The following is a 14,155-nucleotide window of genomic DNA, read 5'->3' on the forward strand; positions in this document are numbered from 1 at the left end:
ATTCCAAGTGGAGGTTCTTGCCCGTGACGTAATAGGGTGGGCGGGCGTCTCGCCATGTCAAATTCTAGCGGCTAGACCTAGAATGGTTTCACAATGAAGATAATTTACTAACCTACGAAGGATTCATCGGCGAGGCGGCCAATCAATGAGTTTGATCGAGATTTTAAGCGCAGAGCCAAATTAGTTAACTCCACATGAACCAGGGACCCGTCTGCTGCCAGGTGGCCGCTAGAAGCGCCTTTGGGGATTGGGCGCTCTTCAAAAAATCCCTCATGGACCTAATTATAGATGTGGCTGCAGGTAGCAAGCTCTCAGAGAGGGACGTGTCTACTACTGCATTAATTTGATCCTATTGCTAAGATGTTTGCGCAGAAGGCGTCTCAACGTTTTGAAGTACGAGCAGCTAAACTTATTCAGAGCCGCAGTCCAGCATTCAGCCAACTTAACCCGCAGATTCGTCGTGTGATCGAAATGGAAAAAAAATATTCGCATTCAAATTGGTTGTGCAAAATGTCTGTGAAAACGAAGCCGGATAACGAATATTCGTTATTTGTGCCGAGCACTGCTCCATGCTCATCTTGTCTCTCATTTTCAAAAGTGCGCGTACTGATTCGCTAGTTCGGTTTCAGCACGGGCAAGTCACTCCAAGACATGAAGTAAGATACGCCGAGAGACTAACGTTTCATCAAAGCAAATCCAATAGCCAATTATTAGCTACTAATTATGGGACGCACGGGTATCTCGTAATTCTATCGCAAGCATTTTACTAATAGGTGAAAAATTTCCTAGCAGCAGACTAGGAGGTGTATTAGGAGCTACTCGTGATTACAGATTCTCATTGGGGTAGACCGTCATGTTGTTCTGGTGTTTTGCTCAGGTTCTAGAGGCGTTTCCTAGTCTGAGCTTTTGGGAATGCACTAACCAGGAAGGTGGGGACTTACAAGCCAATACTATAGCACTTCTTTCCACGAACATGCAGGTTAGCGCTGTACGTGCATGAGCGGGGGCATGGATGTGACCGTTAATGCATTAGCGCGATCCTTCAATTAAAAGGCATTTTGTGCCCCAATGTTAAAAAAATACTAGGTGCTGCAAAACCCTCTTCCGTAGCGCTTGACCCACTTCTTAGCTAATCCCTGCGCCACCTGCGAACCTGATATCCCCGTTGCAGGTGGTAGGCTGAAGTGATTTTTGGAAGAAACCCAGGGGGCAAAACTGAACGAGATACACGGACCCTCGTTTTGGGCGCAGAAGATCTCACGGGTTAGCCAATTATAACGATTTGGGACAACTGAGTCCGTCTGTCGTGTAACAGTAGTAGAGGTATAGCTGCAAATCAAGTGGCACATCGTGGTACGCTTAGGCACTCAAGAAAATGCCTTATCTAGGACGTGCCTGCCGCAGTTTCGTTTCCAAATCTTTGGTCCTGGTATACACGAATTCGAAACACGAGAACTCAACAGAACGAAGAATGGTCGACGAAAAAATCGGTCTCCTTTCCCTGCAGCTTCTTCTTGATGATTTGGACCAACTTGAAGATCAGCAGAAGGGGAAGCAGATTGCCGGGAAACATACGGACTTGGAAGTTGCCATCCAACTCATGAAAGAAGACATCTCTGTCGCCCAAACTTCTTTTCAAGATGCAATTCTAGCTTTGAGCACAAATATTGCTGTTGCTACAGATCAAAATGTGCTCGCTTCAATCAGGGAAGACGAAACCCTTGCGGAACAAGATCACCGGTATGCTCTTGCATTAAGCAACGGAGAAATTGATGGATATGAAAAATCAGTGTCGCCTGAATCGACATTATTAGATCACAATGAAGACACTGTCTCTGTTGTCATGAGCGATCTAATGAGTCGAATAGCGATTAGCGAAGATACACCTATTGGTGAAGGCTCATCTCGTTCATCGCACCCCACTCAAACGCCCAATAGGACGAAGAAATGTGTCTCATGTCTGGAAGAATTTCACGATTCCATGTTCGCAAGTTCTTGCGGGCATGAGTTTTGTCTTGACTGTGTCAGGCAAATGTTCCTTGGAGCGATCAAAGACGAAGAACTGTATCCTCCTCGTTGCTGCGGAGAGGTCATCCCTCCTGGAATTGCCTTAAGGGTCCTGCAATATAGAGAGCTCAGTGCTTTCAGTGAAAGGGCGATCGAATGGACTGCCAAAGACCGATTGTACTGCGCGGAGGCGACTTGCTCGAAATTCATTCCCCCCTTTGCGATCAAGGATGAGATAGGCATTTGCCCAAGTTGTGGCCAAAGCACCCATCTGACTTGCCGTTCTTTTGCCCACCCTGGAGTTGACTGTCCGATGGACAACGCACTCCATGATATTTTGCAAATAGCGGAAGACGAGAATTGGAAACGGTGCTTTCATTGTCGAACTATGGTAGAGCTTCAACATGGTTGTAACCATATCACTTGCCGGTTAGTAAGCATCCAGTCTGACCTAGGGCATGTCCTGATATTTAAGATTAATACTCAATTTTGACAGATGCGGACGTGAGTTCTGCTATATCTGTGGTCGAGTATGGAAGACATGCGATTGTCCTCTTTGGCACGAGGAAAGACTCACCAATATGGCAAATCAAGCCATCAACGAGGAGTTGCCTCCGGATGCCAATGCTGGACAACGTCAGAACGCTTTTGATCAAGTGGTCGGAAGGTCTCCGACGGCATGAAGAGGTCGGTTGTGAGCACCACAGGAACTCTCAGTGGGCTTGGCGCAATCATGGCAGCTTGCAGTGCGAATTTTGCAACCATGTACTGCCCGAGTATATCTTTATGTGCAAAAATTGTCGGATAAGGGCTTGTAACCGCTGTCGCCGGCACAGAATGAGGTAGTCAAAATTTTTCCCGCTGATCAAATTAGAAAGTCAAAAGAGGCAACAATAGACTATCTTCGTCAATCGAATGCACGGCCGAAAATACATCTTGGTCATAAACATAAAACGAAGATAAGGCAAATGTAGTAAGGACTCTGTACGTTGATTCAGCGCTGATGAGTGATCGTTGCTCGCTCTTTCATGATATTTTCAAGGAGGGATGGTGTGACCTTGGCGTTCTTTGGCTCATTGTTTCCAACCCCGCTCACATTTGTGAAGCCGCTGAAGCGACTAGCGCTTTCAGCGCAAGCCTTGGCTAGGTTTCAATAGTAATTATTGGCTTACAGCCTACTTTGGTACCCACTTCAGCGCTTCAGACATACAAGTGCTGTGTCATTGAGCCCCATAACCGATATACTCACTGTGAGAGAGCACTTGGTAGATAATTAGCTAGCTTATATACAGTAGGCTATACGTAGAGCAGGTTGACTTTCCGCGTCGCTCTAGTGCTTTAGGCCCATCTCCAGTGGCCTTTTCTTATACCGCACGTACCCGCTTTGAGTGATGTTCATCAGGACCATACCATAATCGTTTAAGAGCACCTGGCCGTTTGTGCAGCGGTCGACGGTCCAAGGTGCACAGATGGAAGTCAATGATGAGGGCTCGCTCGAGCTCAGCGTTCCACAGGATGTTGTCCGGACGAAGATCCTGATGAACAACGCCGAAAGAGCGAATCTCCTTCACCGACCGATAAATCGCCCGTTGGATGGCCTTGTCCAGAGGATCATGGCCCACGCTCTCACCACCCCAACCCATTAGAAGCATATGACGGATCCTTCCCGCGCCATGGAGGAAGTAGGTTTGGGCCAAATTGATCGCCCCGAGAAAGACCGGAACAGCCGATCCTTGGGCACGCTGGAGGACCCGGTAGACGTCTGCTTCACGTGAGACCTCCCCCCAGAGTCTCGACGTCGTCCCCTTCCCGATAACGGTATATCCGAAGGTGGCACACGTAATCTTGAATGGTGCGCCGGAGGACCCACAAGGGCCGATGGGAGTGCAGTTATGATCCAGATCCAGATCCAGCTGCACCTTGAGCTTTTTCACCAAGTCAGCTACACCGATCGGATGGCGGTCCACGCTTCTACCGAGCGTATGCAGCTCCGTGTTGGGGCACTCAAGGTCGAGCGTGCCGCCTTGCTGTAGCCCGAGAAGACACTTTTGTGTGCAATATGGCGCATCGTGGGGGCGAGATTGCCCGCTTTGGTTCCCTTGGCGATATGCTCGCGGGGCGGACCTTTGGGTTGGAGGGGACGATGTGATCCGGCTGAACCCCCGCTTCCGTCCTGCAGATGCGGTAGGGTCGGCCTCAGAATCCGAAGAACTCTCGTGGTGATACGGACCGGATAGTGGCGCGCAACTAGCGGCGGCTCGGGTGGTCACTCGAGGGCCGCCGGTGATGGGAGACGAAGATGTGAGGTACTCAGAGGTTGACTGCTCAGGACTAGCGGATTCGAAGTTAGCATCGTCCACGTCCAGGTCCCGTGGTAATTCCACTACTACGATCTGAGCGCGATCGCTATCAAAATTCGTATGCCATTTCGGGAGCCCATTTTTGGCCGCATTCCGCCACGCCTGATCACGAAGAGAAGCACGAAACCCCATCAAACAGAGGCACAGGGTCCTCTCAATTCGAGTCCTGGGAATTCCAGACCCTGCAACACCCGCCGTCCCGTATATACCGGGATCACCTAGGTGGTAATAAAGGGTCGTCGGGTCGTCGTAGGGTACCCAGAGCTGCACGTCCATCAGACCGTTCGTCAAATATGAATACTCCAGACCCTCTTGAATCATCACGTGAAATTCTTGTACGATGGCTGATCCGACCAGCCGCTCGGCGTGATATCTTGATTTCTCTGGCTCTTCCGTCGGGACACGATCAGGTTGGACCACTTCTCGCCAAAAATCCATCGGTCGGAGTCCTAACCGCAGGTTCGCAGCCGAGAGCTTGTGGGGCGGTTTGTACTCGACCGTGGTGAGCAAGGTACGCCGGTTACCGTCCACATGATAGATGCAAAATTGATCCGGCCTCGAAGGCCTTGTGGTCGATGGCTGGCTAGCATCGACTTCTTCATCTTCGTCCAGAGCGTTGGGGTGATTATCGAACCATAACCCATTGCCTAACCTGAACTCGTCGCGAGCCTCTGGTATTTTGCACAACTCCGCGACGATATCGTGCACGTGGTCTTCAACGGCGAGTCGTTCGTAGGTCTCGAGGTCCTGTTCGCTGCTAATCGGGCGGCGTGTAAATCGTCGGCCGTGGTCTTCCAAGGCAACCAGTGATGTAAATAACTCTCGTGCATCCCCTTCGATCGGTTGCAGGTAGCGGCAGACAGATTCGTAAATTTCCCGCTGTTTATCCCCACAGTCCGTCCACGGGCGCAGTCGTAGGGGACAGTGTTTTCCGATAGGAGCGGGAATTTTGCCTGTGGTGGAGCGAGACGGTGTTTGCGCTCGGAGTGGCCTCCAAAGGAGATCGTGGCAATGTCGGATGAACTCTGGAAAAGTCGTAGGTCGGTTGCGCTCTCTCTCTTGCCTTGCCTGTTCCTCTGCCTGCTTCTTTTCTTCCTCTGCCTGCCGTCTCAGCTCGGCCTCCCGCTTCCTTTCCTCCTCTGCCTTGAGGAAAAGCGCCTTGTAGTCCGGAGAGCTGCTTCCACTCATCGCTACCGCGAATAAGGGATGGAAAAGATGGGAAACTCCAGGGCAATGTTGGTGGTCAGAACGTCCCTTGTCATTGTCAGCTGAGCGGCATTTCGGTGGAAGTATTAATCCGTCAACACTCACTCGTGGACCCCCTTGCTCTTACCATTGACAAATCCTGGGAAACAGGGGTGTGCCACGGTTTTAACTGTCCTATAGCTATGTCTGAACCAAAATACATAACTTTTCAACTCATGTCGGTGCCGCAAGCAGAAGTGCATCCAAGCTACAAGAATTCGTCGATACAGCAAGCACAGGAGAGATTGTTCCGGAACAGAATAAACCCCAAGATTTGCAATCCCAAGATTCCCCATCCTGGAATCCTCCTTATCCTGGGGACGTCCTTACCTGAATTTGACCATCCCATGGTCAATTCTATCACAGGATTTGTCTGCTCCCGGAATTGTTATTTCCAGGAGATGACCGACCTGGGACCCGTCAAGTCACACGCGAGACCAGGAACTCCGGCAAGACTAGGGACTCCCGCGAGATTAAAGTCTCCCGCAAGACCTTAGCGACGGAAGCCCGCCCTGGAGATATACCTGGGGGTGTAAGTCCCTGGCGGGCCTAGGCATGTGGTCTGAACACCTACGAGGTCGGAGGCCTGAGAGCAGAGGGCCGGGGCGGTGTGCCCAGGTACTGATGGTCAGCGTTGTGAGGTCGGATACAACAGCCCTGGGCCATCAGACTAGGTATTACCAGACCGGGTGCACCCGACCGACGCGATCATCAGACGCTGGTCGTACGACCAGCTCGACCGTAGGACCGCCAACTGGCGACCGCATCAGATGTGAGTCCCCAGCGGTCATCTATCTACATGCTTGCGGCCCCATTGGTCGGCCGGACCGCCCAGACTATCCCGGACGCGCTACAACTCCTCTTCCTCTATGACTGCCCCGGCGGTTCCAACATTCTCGAGCACTTGTGTCACCGAGGCCACCAGGTTCCGCGTCACAGCGAGGCCTCTTCCCAAACCCATGAGGACCGTGAAACTTCCGTCGTCGATCGCCGCGCGGACACACTGGTCCACAGCAACTTTCCGTAGTGAACAATCATAGAAATGGGCCTCCTGCTCCGGGTCTCGGGCATAGTGCTCGGCGGTCGCCTGCGCCTCCGCTGGATTTGCGGACTCCACAGTGACCGCGTCCGTCACTATCCATTCTCCTCGCTGGTAAGCGCGAAAGGTGATCGTCACTCGCCCCTCTGGCGACGAATTGCCAGAAGGACCTCTATTGATACTATCCACCGCGAGGGGAGTCGGATCATTGGCTTCGTCGTGCACCACACCACTCACACCTGTGCTGGCGGGCTTTGTTATGTCCGGTTGAGTGGCATCGAGCTGTGTGTCTTCTCCCTGTACTCGAGCCTCGACATCGACCGCCCGTCGCAGGGAGGACAACCCGGCTCGTGACGCCTTGGACGATCCTCCCGGCTGAGCCTGCTTTGGTTTGGCTACCTTGGACGGTTTCGTGACCTTCCGGTTGGACCGGGCAGCAACTGCAGGAGTACGGTCTTCAAGATCTTCCATTTCCGTGTCCTCTGTCTCTTGCATCATAGGCGGTGTATCAAACAGGAGATTTTCACCCTCCTGTCTTGCAATGGCTTCCCGTTGGGCCTGCTCCGGATCGAGAAGGACGGCGGGATATCGCTCAACATCCTGTTGAGGAAGCCCAGGAGTCCCTGCCATAATGCCCCCAGCCCCGTACCCTTCCTCGTCGCTACCCCACAACTCATCAGCGATGGCAGCATCTCGAGTACCCGCCCGGTTAAGCTCTCGACGTGTTGCCTGATTTTTCCTCAATTTACGGACCGCTCGTTCTGGTTTGTGTGGCTGCGGACTGATCCTCGTATGCCGTGCGGGAGATCTTGGTAGGTTCACAGGGCCCAAATGGTCTCCATGCCGTCTCTCTTCCGTGTCCTGCACGATGGGCTCAGTGCGCAAGGGATGGACGGCGGCTCCGCCTTCCGGATGCGCCGCCGGCGGGTCATCGACCGTAGGTACACACCCATCACGCTCGGCACCTTCTTCGCGCAATCGTAAGATCAGACTTGGCAAATCCGCTGGAATCTCGGTCACACGGCGGGCAACGGTATGGGCTTGGACGACTCGAGACGCTTCTAGCTGAGACGGAGTATCTGCTCGCTCTAGGGAGAGTCTTTCTTCCTGAATAAGTTCTTCAACTTGGTCAGCGATTGACTCTTTGTCAAGTGCCACCAGCTGCCCGGTTATTCCCTCTCCAGGATCCGTCGGTGGCATTGGTGAGAAGATGGGTTCCTCGCCTTCGCGGTTTCGGTGCTCTGACTGCTCCGCTCGGGCAAGGTATTTTTCGTCATTTCCAGCAGCTTCGTACTGGGGCGCACCCCTTGATGTGCCGGGGGATGTGCCTGCCTGTCCAACCACAAGATAAGGCCAGACTTGGGTAACTATGTCTGGACTTTCGGCCGCTGACGAAGCTTTTTGAGAGGCTTCGTTAAGGGTGTGTGGTTCTTCAGCCGGCTGTTCGAGCTCCGTGTGTTCCCCGATTGTTTGCAATGGTTCTGGGCGGGCCCGGTACTCTGCAATTGGGTCCAGGCCTGTGGAGTTACCATCGGTAGTTCGCTCTTCACCTGGGGAGACGGTCCTGGCCGCACGACGATTGCCTCTCTGTGAAGTATTATAGGGCTGCCAGATTGCGTCTCTATTCCGGTTCCTGCGTATTGCTGACTGGGTTCTTGGTGTGTGAGATGATCGTAATGGCGAAGAGGTCTGCACTGGTCCACTCGGCTGTTTATCCGCGACTGCCCTCTCTTCCAATCTTTCCGACATATCTCTTTCGATTGGTGTTCCAGGAATCGAATTGTCAACATTAGTGAGGTCCCTTGCCCTAGAATCCTCCCCCTCCATTCGCTCCAAAAGCTCGTTTTCGTCTATTTCTGTACAGACATCCTCTCCCGCCTGGCCCCCTTGTCTTTCACTGGTGCCCGACTGGTCTTCCGCGCCGGAGCTATCCAAGTTGTCGGTAGTCACACTCCCCGGGAGAGAAGATCCGCTTCCTACAGAGCTTGCTGGAGAAGGTACTCTAGCCTGAGACGAACTGTGCATTACTGTTGGCGGCCGCGAAGGCTGTTGACCTTGCCGCCGCTCTTCCGGTTGGTCTTCGCGAGTTTCCGGCAGTCCCTGACGGCTATTTGATAACCCTTCACTCAGACCGCTTATCGACATATCCTCAGCGAACGGTTCGTTTGCGTGTGTATTGTCACGTGGAACAAACAAGGGCGAAGAAGGCTCGCTGGCCGATGGCCATGCTGGCGGAGTGTAAGGCATGAATGTTTGAGAAGATGGCTTGCCGAAAAAGGCATAGTATACGCTCCGTCTCACTTCCAAGGACGACAAATTCCTTTGCATCGTCGTTGCTGAATGCAGCCGGTCCAGGAAGATATGCGGCCGGTCCAGCGGCTGAGCATATCCAGGAGGAATTCCATATCGGTCTTTCAATTTCATCGCCCGGCCAGCGGTAAGTGTCATTGGCAGGCCTTCGTTCGGAATAGCGCGAGCAAAACAACCAGCAATCTGCTCGATCAGAGACTCGAAGGTTTCACTGTCGTAGTGGTAGTGATCAGGCTTTCGGGCTTTGAGCAGCGCCGCCCGAGCGATCTGCCGGTCCGGGGATTGCTGGAGGATTGCGTTAATCTGGGTGGTCCGAAAGCCCAGCTTCCGAGCAAGAGTAGCCATATCGTGAATCACGCTCTCGTCCGCCTTCGCTCGCGCCTTTGCCCGGGCGGGGTTGGCTGCCTGGCCGTCCCGGATATTCTTGGCCATGTCCGGGTAATGTCGCATAGCATACATCCAGATCTGGCGGTATGCCAACGACAGTCGTTCGTCGTTAGACCCCGGCTGTCGGCGGAACGTAGATTCAGACGCCTGAATCAGACAATCCGTGTCAGCGGGACCGGGTCGAAAGCTGTGCACTAGTGCGCGCCGAATGGTGGGGTGCTGCTTGTTCAAAGTAACCAGCCGTTTGAGGGCATTGGCACAGACCTCCAGGTACAAAACGTCGCGGAAAAAGGTATGGAGTGACGGGATGATGCCGTCGCATGTCTCATGCGACCGTAGGCTCTCCCAGATCGCGACACGTTCCGAGCGGCTGAAGTTGGAAAACACTTCGCCGCCCAGGATTTTGCCTTTCACGATCTTCCGATCGACTATAGACGCCCGAGGAGCGTACAGTTGCAGTGTGTCCACTGTGTGTAGGTCGATTCGGGCCATCTGAGCACGGTCATGGTTGACCAGTGTCGCCCAGAAATTATTCACATGCTTCAAGTAATGAATCACCTCCTACCAATGTCAGAGATCAGACGACGGCGACTGGAAGTCGGACTAACTTCGTCACACTTCAGCGCCATCACGGTGTTTAAGGATCCCAGGCTCATCCCATTCCAAAGCCCTGGGATCGCAAGCAACGCATCAAACGCGGCGCAGAGGTAGGTATTGTCCGGGGATGTGAGCCGCCGTAATCGCTTGGCTTTGTTCGGCGATAGCCGGGACCACCAGCGACTTTGAAAGAGCGCGTTGCTTTCGTGTTGGTATTGACGGATCTTCCGGTAGACCTCCCCATCGGTTGGGGGCTTCTCATTCGCATATTCATCGACGAGAGCATTCCGTAGCTCGGGGCTAATATCTGCAGGCCAGGGTCAGAAGAAATGGGAACACAGCACCATGGAGATCCAAACCATCCAGGTATAGGTCGACCGTCCACCACCGGTCGGAGGGGGACAAGAAATCCTCGGCAGCTTTGAGTCTATGCTGTCCATGGAGGCATTTTACCTGTCGGCCACGAAAGCCAAGGCGTGGATACTGTTGTTGGCGAGATTTCAGTTCCTCCAGAGTCAGTCCCCTGGCGTGGCAGGTTCTCTGCAGGTGTTGCTTGGACACCACAGCAGTCACGTGGTTTCGTAGGTCTAGGCGGTTACACCCATCCTTGGCAAAGATCTCGTGTAATCGCTCCACATTTTTGTGGTCGATCTCCCGGCTACTCAGAGGCTGGAGAGATATCTGGTCGAGATTGACTTTGGCAGTACCTTGGTATTTAAGCTGCCGCTCTGTGGTTAGTCGGTGTTCGGCATCCGTCAACATAAACTCCATATCTGAGGAGAGAAGTGGCTTTGATTCTCCCGGTCGGAAATCTTTGTGGAAATGGGGGTATTTAAACTGATTGCGGTGGATAAAGTTCAGCGCTGAACTGCCACGAATTTAGAACAACTTCAGCCCTTCAGCGCTCTACCCAGTACCCTCGAATCCTCATTTTCATAAAAGCGACATTCTCCAATCTCCTCCCATGGATGTCTCATCTGACCTCCCGTCACTAGACATCCTACATCATGGCTAGGCCCGTCACACAGATATCCACCGAGGAGATTGGAGGGCCTGGGCTTTCGCCACCCGCACCAGTGCCTAGGCAGACGGAGTCTCAGGCTTTAGGCACCCATAATCTAAAGAAGGGGGTGAAACGACGATCGGACCAAGACCTGTCCAAGAATGTCCTGGGCGACCATGGGCGAGACAACCGCCGAGGTGAGGTTCTGGTGGGGCATTCCGCGGCCATCCAGAGAGGCTGTCCTTGGGACACATTGAAAGATCTATTTACCTGCGATCTTGCAGGCCCCGTATCTCTTGCCGTCCACAAAGAGGTCCCTCGCAAGGTGATCGCTGTCCGTTCTTTCTCCAGGGACAAAGCAGACACATGGCTGCAAGTCCTCCGGAAGACCAAACATCCCAATGTCACCTCTGCAAGGGAGATTTTCAAAGATCATGGGATGACCTACTTCATTGTCGATGACCTCCCTCTGACTTTGAAGCATGTAGTCGCCTGTGATATTTTCCCGTCTGAGCTTCAGCTGGCTTCTATCCTCGTACAGGTATGGGAACACAAGCTAAATCATAGTCGATACTAACACTATCCCGGGAAGGTTCTTGATGGATTATCACATTTACTGGAGAGCGGGTTTGAACATGAATCCTTGACGTGTTCCAATATTCTCCTAGGGCAAGACGGGATCATTCAAATTGGTATGTGCGCTAATCATTTGGATATATCTTGCTCACGATCCCCGACAGCGGCGTTGGAGCACTGCTTTGAACGCCAGCCGAATCAATCCCAAGCAAAGCTTCTCCGCGCTTTGACCAACATCACCACGCTTCTCATGCAGAAGTATTTGAAGCCGGATGGTGTGATTGGGATCGACAGTACACGATGGCAGTCAGACCCGCTAGGATTTCTGTCCGCTACTGCGTCCGTCGCGACAATCCAAGAATTGAGAAAGGTCCGTTACCCTACTGAGATCAGAGCTCTTGAGTAAAGACTCACGGGCAAATAGCACTCCCTTATCACCAAGAATCGCTGCGCTGCAGGAGCATTGGTCGGGCTTGCCCGTCTCTGTCTCATTACTACGCGTACTTTCATACTGAAACCATGGCCTCAGGGAACCAAATAACCGAAACAGCCTGGGATTACGTGACTTAAGAGGGCCGGGTACCTTGTCAATTATATTGTTAGCTTGCACTTCCTGATTCTATCTAAGAACGCATGGCCATGAATGACCGAACCAATAAGTCTACCAACTAAAAAATCTAGTAGTACAAGGCGGACCAAAGTAGAAATCACCGCACTAGATCCAGAACCGGCAACCACAAAAGAGTGTGGCAGTGATAGTCGCCAGGTGGTCAATAATCTGGGAGAAACTCAGCTATCTTCTCCTCTGCAATAGATTCGACATCTATCGCCATCCAAGTCTCTCCAATTTGTTGGTGGGACAAGGCTTCCTGATCCGATGCATAGGCGCACGCTAGTTCAGCTTGTCTGACAGTGTCAGCATTGCTGGCTTGAAGAGTCTGGCGAAGCTCGGATGTAGCCACTCCAAAAGCTATTGCCTTGAAAACTGGTTCCCAGCGGCCAAAAAAGTTGACACTGCCTGGTCGAATGCGCAAGATCAGCGATATAAAAACCTGGAGTTTCTCTTTTCTAGTGCTAGTTATGATTCTATGAATGTGAATTAGTCGAAGCGCAGTGAACCTTTCGGGAAGAGCGTACTCAGTCTCTATGATACCGCTAGCGTGCGTTAAGATACGAGACCCTAAACACGCCGCATGTAGCCACCACCGCTCTCCTCGGCGCTTGTGATAGCCAGTGATATTATCTCGACGGGGCTTCATGAGCTTCGGGTCTTTTGGCTCCTCGGGGCACGCGTTGAGGATGAGTGTGGCGACGGATTTACTAGGCCCTTTTATATGTTTTTCCAGCCACCTGTAGTTGAGGTAAAACAGTATCTGTGCAATTCGTTTGGCGAGAAGACTGAGGGTTGACTTCTTCTTCGTGCCCTCGAGCATGCGATAGTAAATCACAGCACCCTCGAAACCTCTCCATTGAAGGGGAAGGCCAAGGGCTTCTAAGGCCGGCGGATCGTCTTCTCTGTAATCCAAGAGGGGCTTCAGTAGCCTATCATAGTCATCTGAGAGAAGTCCAGCTTCAGCTCGAAGGGCTGATGTGATTTGGATGTCCCCCAGGGATCTATTGCCGTCGTTACCAAACCTGCACGAATGCAACAGTTGTAGCTTCGTCATGTTTGAAACACTAGATTCCAGCGGGGCCAGTGGCTCGTCTCCGGGAGGTGAGTTTATATATGATGTGGAGGGTGTCGGATAAGATGAAGGAGTAAAAGATCTGTCAGTAGATGGCGGAGAATGAACGGATTGGTACCGTACTTGGCCGTGTCCGGGGTCCGGGGGAAGTGGTTGACCACTCGGGGGTGAGTTGACAGAGGAATGAGGTGTCGGGTACGAGGACGCTTCTGCACTGGGTTGGGGAGGTGTGACTGGTTCCTGCCAAGAAGAAACAGTATGTGGCCGTTCGGCGGAAGGGTCGTATTGCTCCAGGAAGGGGTCGAACTGTTCCAACAAGCGATCGAATTCGTCACCAGCGTTCGCGTAACAAATGGTGTTTAAGTTGTAGTCTCCTATCGGGTGTGCCGAACCCAAGGTCAGAGGGAAGAACAATGGAAGGCGGGTGATATGGGAGGAAATACACACCCAGTGGTTCAGGCGAGTTAATATTGGCAGGCACTTGGTTCTGCAGCACGTCAAAACACTCGACCATGCCGGCATCGCGGAGCCATTCGAAGAGGCATTCCATTTCTTCTTTCCCCAGTTTCCGGATCTCATCCAAATCAACACCGAAGTCATGCGTAAACTGGCGAGATGTGAGAATACTCTGGGGGAATTGTCGGAACTGACTAACCTTTCGGAGATCCGTTGCGCTCATGGCAACAACGCCTGCACCAGGTTCCTACAAGCGACGATGAGCGGTGGGGAAAGTGCAAAGACCCTGGAGATTACCTCAATGCCGACCGAGACTACGTGGGTATTCAAACACCCATCTCGGAAGTCCGACGAGAGCACCTCTTTCTCTGTCGCCAGGTGATGCCATCGAATATGTCCACCTTTTTTGCAACCTCCCAGCACGTCGGAGCTTTGCAGCGGAGGAAGTAAAAGTAACAGTCGAAGCCTCCCGCCGTACCGGTTGACCAAC

At 52.5% G+C, this 14,155-nt stretch overlaps 6 protein-coding genes across 6 annotated transcripts; 2 read left to right on the forward strand and 4 right to left on the reverse strand.

Moving 5' to 3' along the window:
• Window positions 1–1,471: 1,471 nt before the first annotated feature.
• On the forward strand, window positions 1,472–1,875 carry NUU61_004559 (uncharacterized protein; the record flags this gene model as incomplete). The annotated part of the gene is made up of 2 exons (XM_056655141.1): window positions 1,472–1,740; window positions 1,869–1,875. The coding sequence occupies 2 exons, from the start codon at window positions 1,472–1,474 to the stop codon at window positions 1,873–1,875; spliced, it is 276 nt and encodes a 91-aa protein (XP_056513168.1).
• A 1,496-nt stretch (window positions 1,876–3,371) lies between these two features.
• On the reverse strand, window positions 3,372–5,555 carry NUU61_004560 (uncharacterized protein; the record flags this gene model as incomplete). The annotated part of the gene is made up of 1 exon (XM_056655142.1): window positions 3,372–5,555. The coding sequence occupies one exon, from the start codon at window positions 5,553–5,555 to the stop codon at window positions 3,372–3,374; it is 2,184 nt and encodes a 727-aa protein (XP_056513169.1).
• A 530-nt stretch (window positions 5,556–6,085) lies between these two features.
• Window positions 6,086–6,403, reverse strand: NUU61_004561 (uncharacterized protein; the record flags this gene model as incomplete). Its single annotated transcript, XM_056655143.1, has 2 exons — window positions 6,086–6,269; window positions 6,294–6,403. The coding sequence occupies 2 exons, from the start codon at window positions 6,401–6,403 to the stop codon at window positions 6,086–6,088; spliced, it is 294 nt and encodes a 97-aa protein (XP_056513170.1).
• A 59-nt stretch (window positions 6,404–6,462) lies between these two features.
• On the reverse strand, window positions 6,463–10,716 carry NUU61_004562 (uncharacterized protein; the record flags this gene model as incomplete). The annotated part of the gene is made up of 3 exons (XM_056655144.1): window positions 6,463–9,909; window positions 9,957–10,252; window positions 10,305–10,716. 3 exons carry the CDS (start codon window positions 10,714–10,716, stop codon window positions 6,463–6,465), a joined length of 4,155 nt encoding a protein of 1,384 aa, XP_056513171.1.
• Window positions 10,717–10,952: 236 nt separating this feature from the next.
• Window positions 10,953–11,930, forward strand: NUU61_004563 (uncharacterized protein; the record flags this gene model as incomplete). The annotated part of the gene is made up of 3 exons (XM_056655145.1): window positions 10,953–11,489; window positions 11,541–11,640; window positions 11,689–11,930. 3 exons carry the CDS (start codon window positions 10,953–10,955, stop codon window positions 11,928–11,930), a joined length of 879 nt encoding a protein of 292 aa, XP_056513172.1.
• A 693-nt stretch (window positions 11,931–12,623) lies between these two features.
• NUU61_004564 (uncharacterized protein) lies at window positions 12,624–13,888 on the reverse strand (the record flags this gene model as incomplete). Its single annotated transcript, XM_056655146.1, has 3 exons — window positions 12,624–12,660; window positions 12,704–13,580; window positions 13,657–13,888. 3 exons carry the CDS (start codon window positions 13,886–13,888, stop codon window positions 12,624–12,626), a joined length of 1,146 nt encoding a protein of 381 aa, XP_056513173.1.
• Window positions 13,889–14,155: the final 267 nt, after the last annotated feature.

The sequence above is a fragment of the Penicillium alfredii genome (genome assembly GCF_028826965.1).
Source record: "Penicillium alfredii strain IBT 34128 chromosome Unknown utg000005l_segment0_segment0, whole genome shotgun sequence".
NCBI classification, from domain to species: domain Eukaryota; kingdom Fungi; phylum Ascomycota; class Eurotiomycetes; order Eurotiales; family Aspergillaceae; genus Penicillium; species Penicillium alfredii.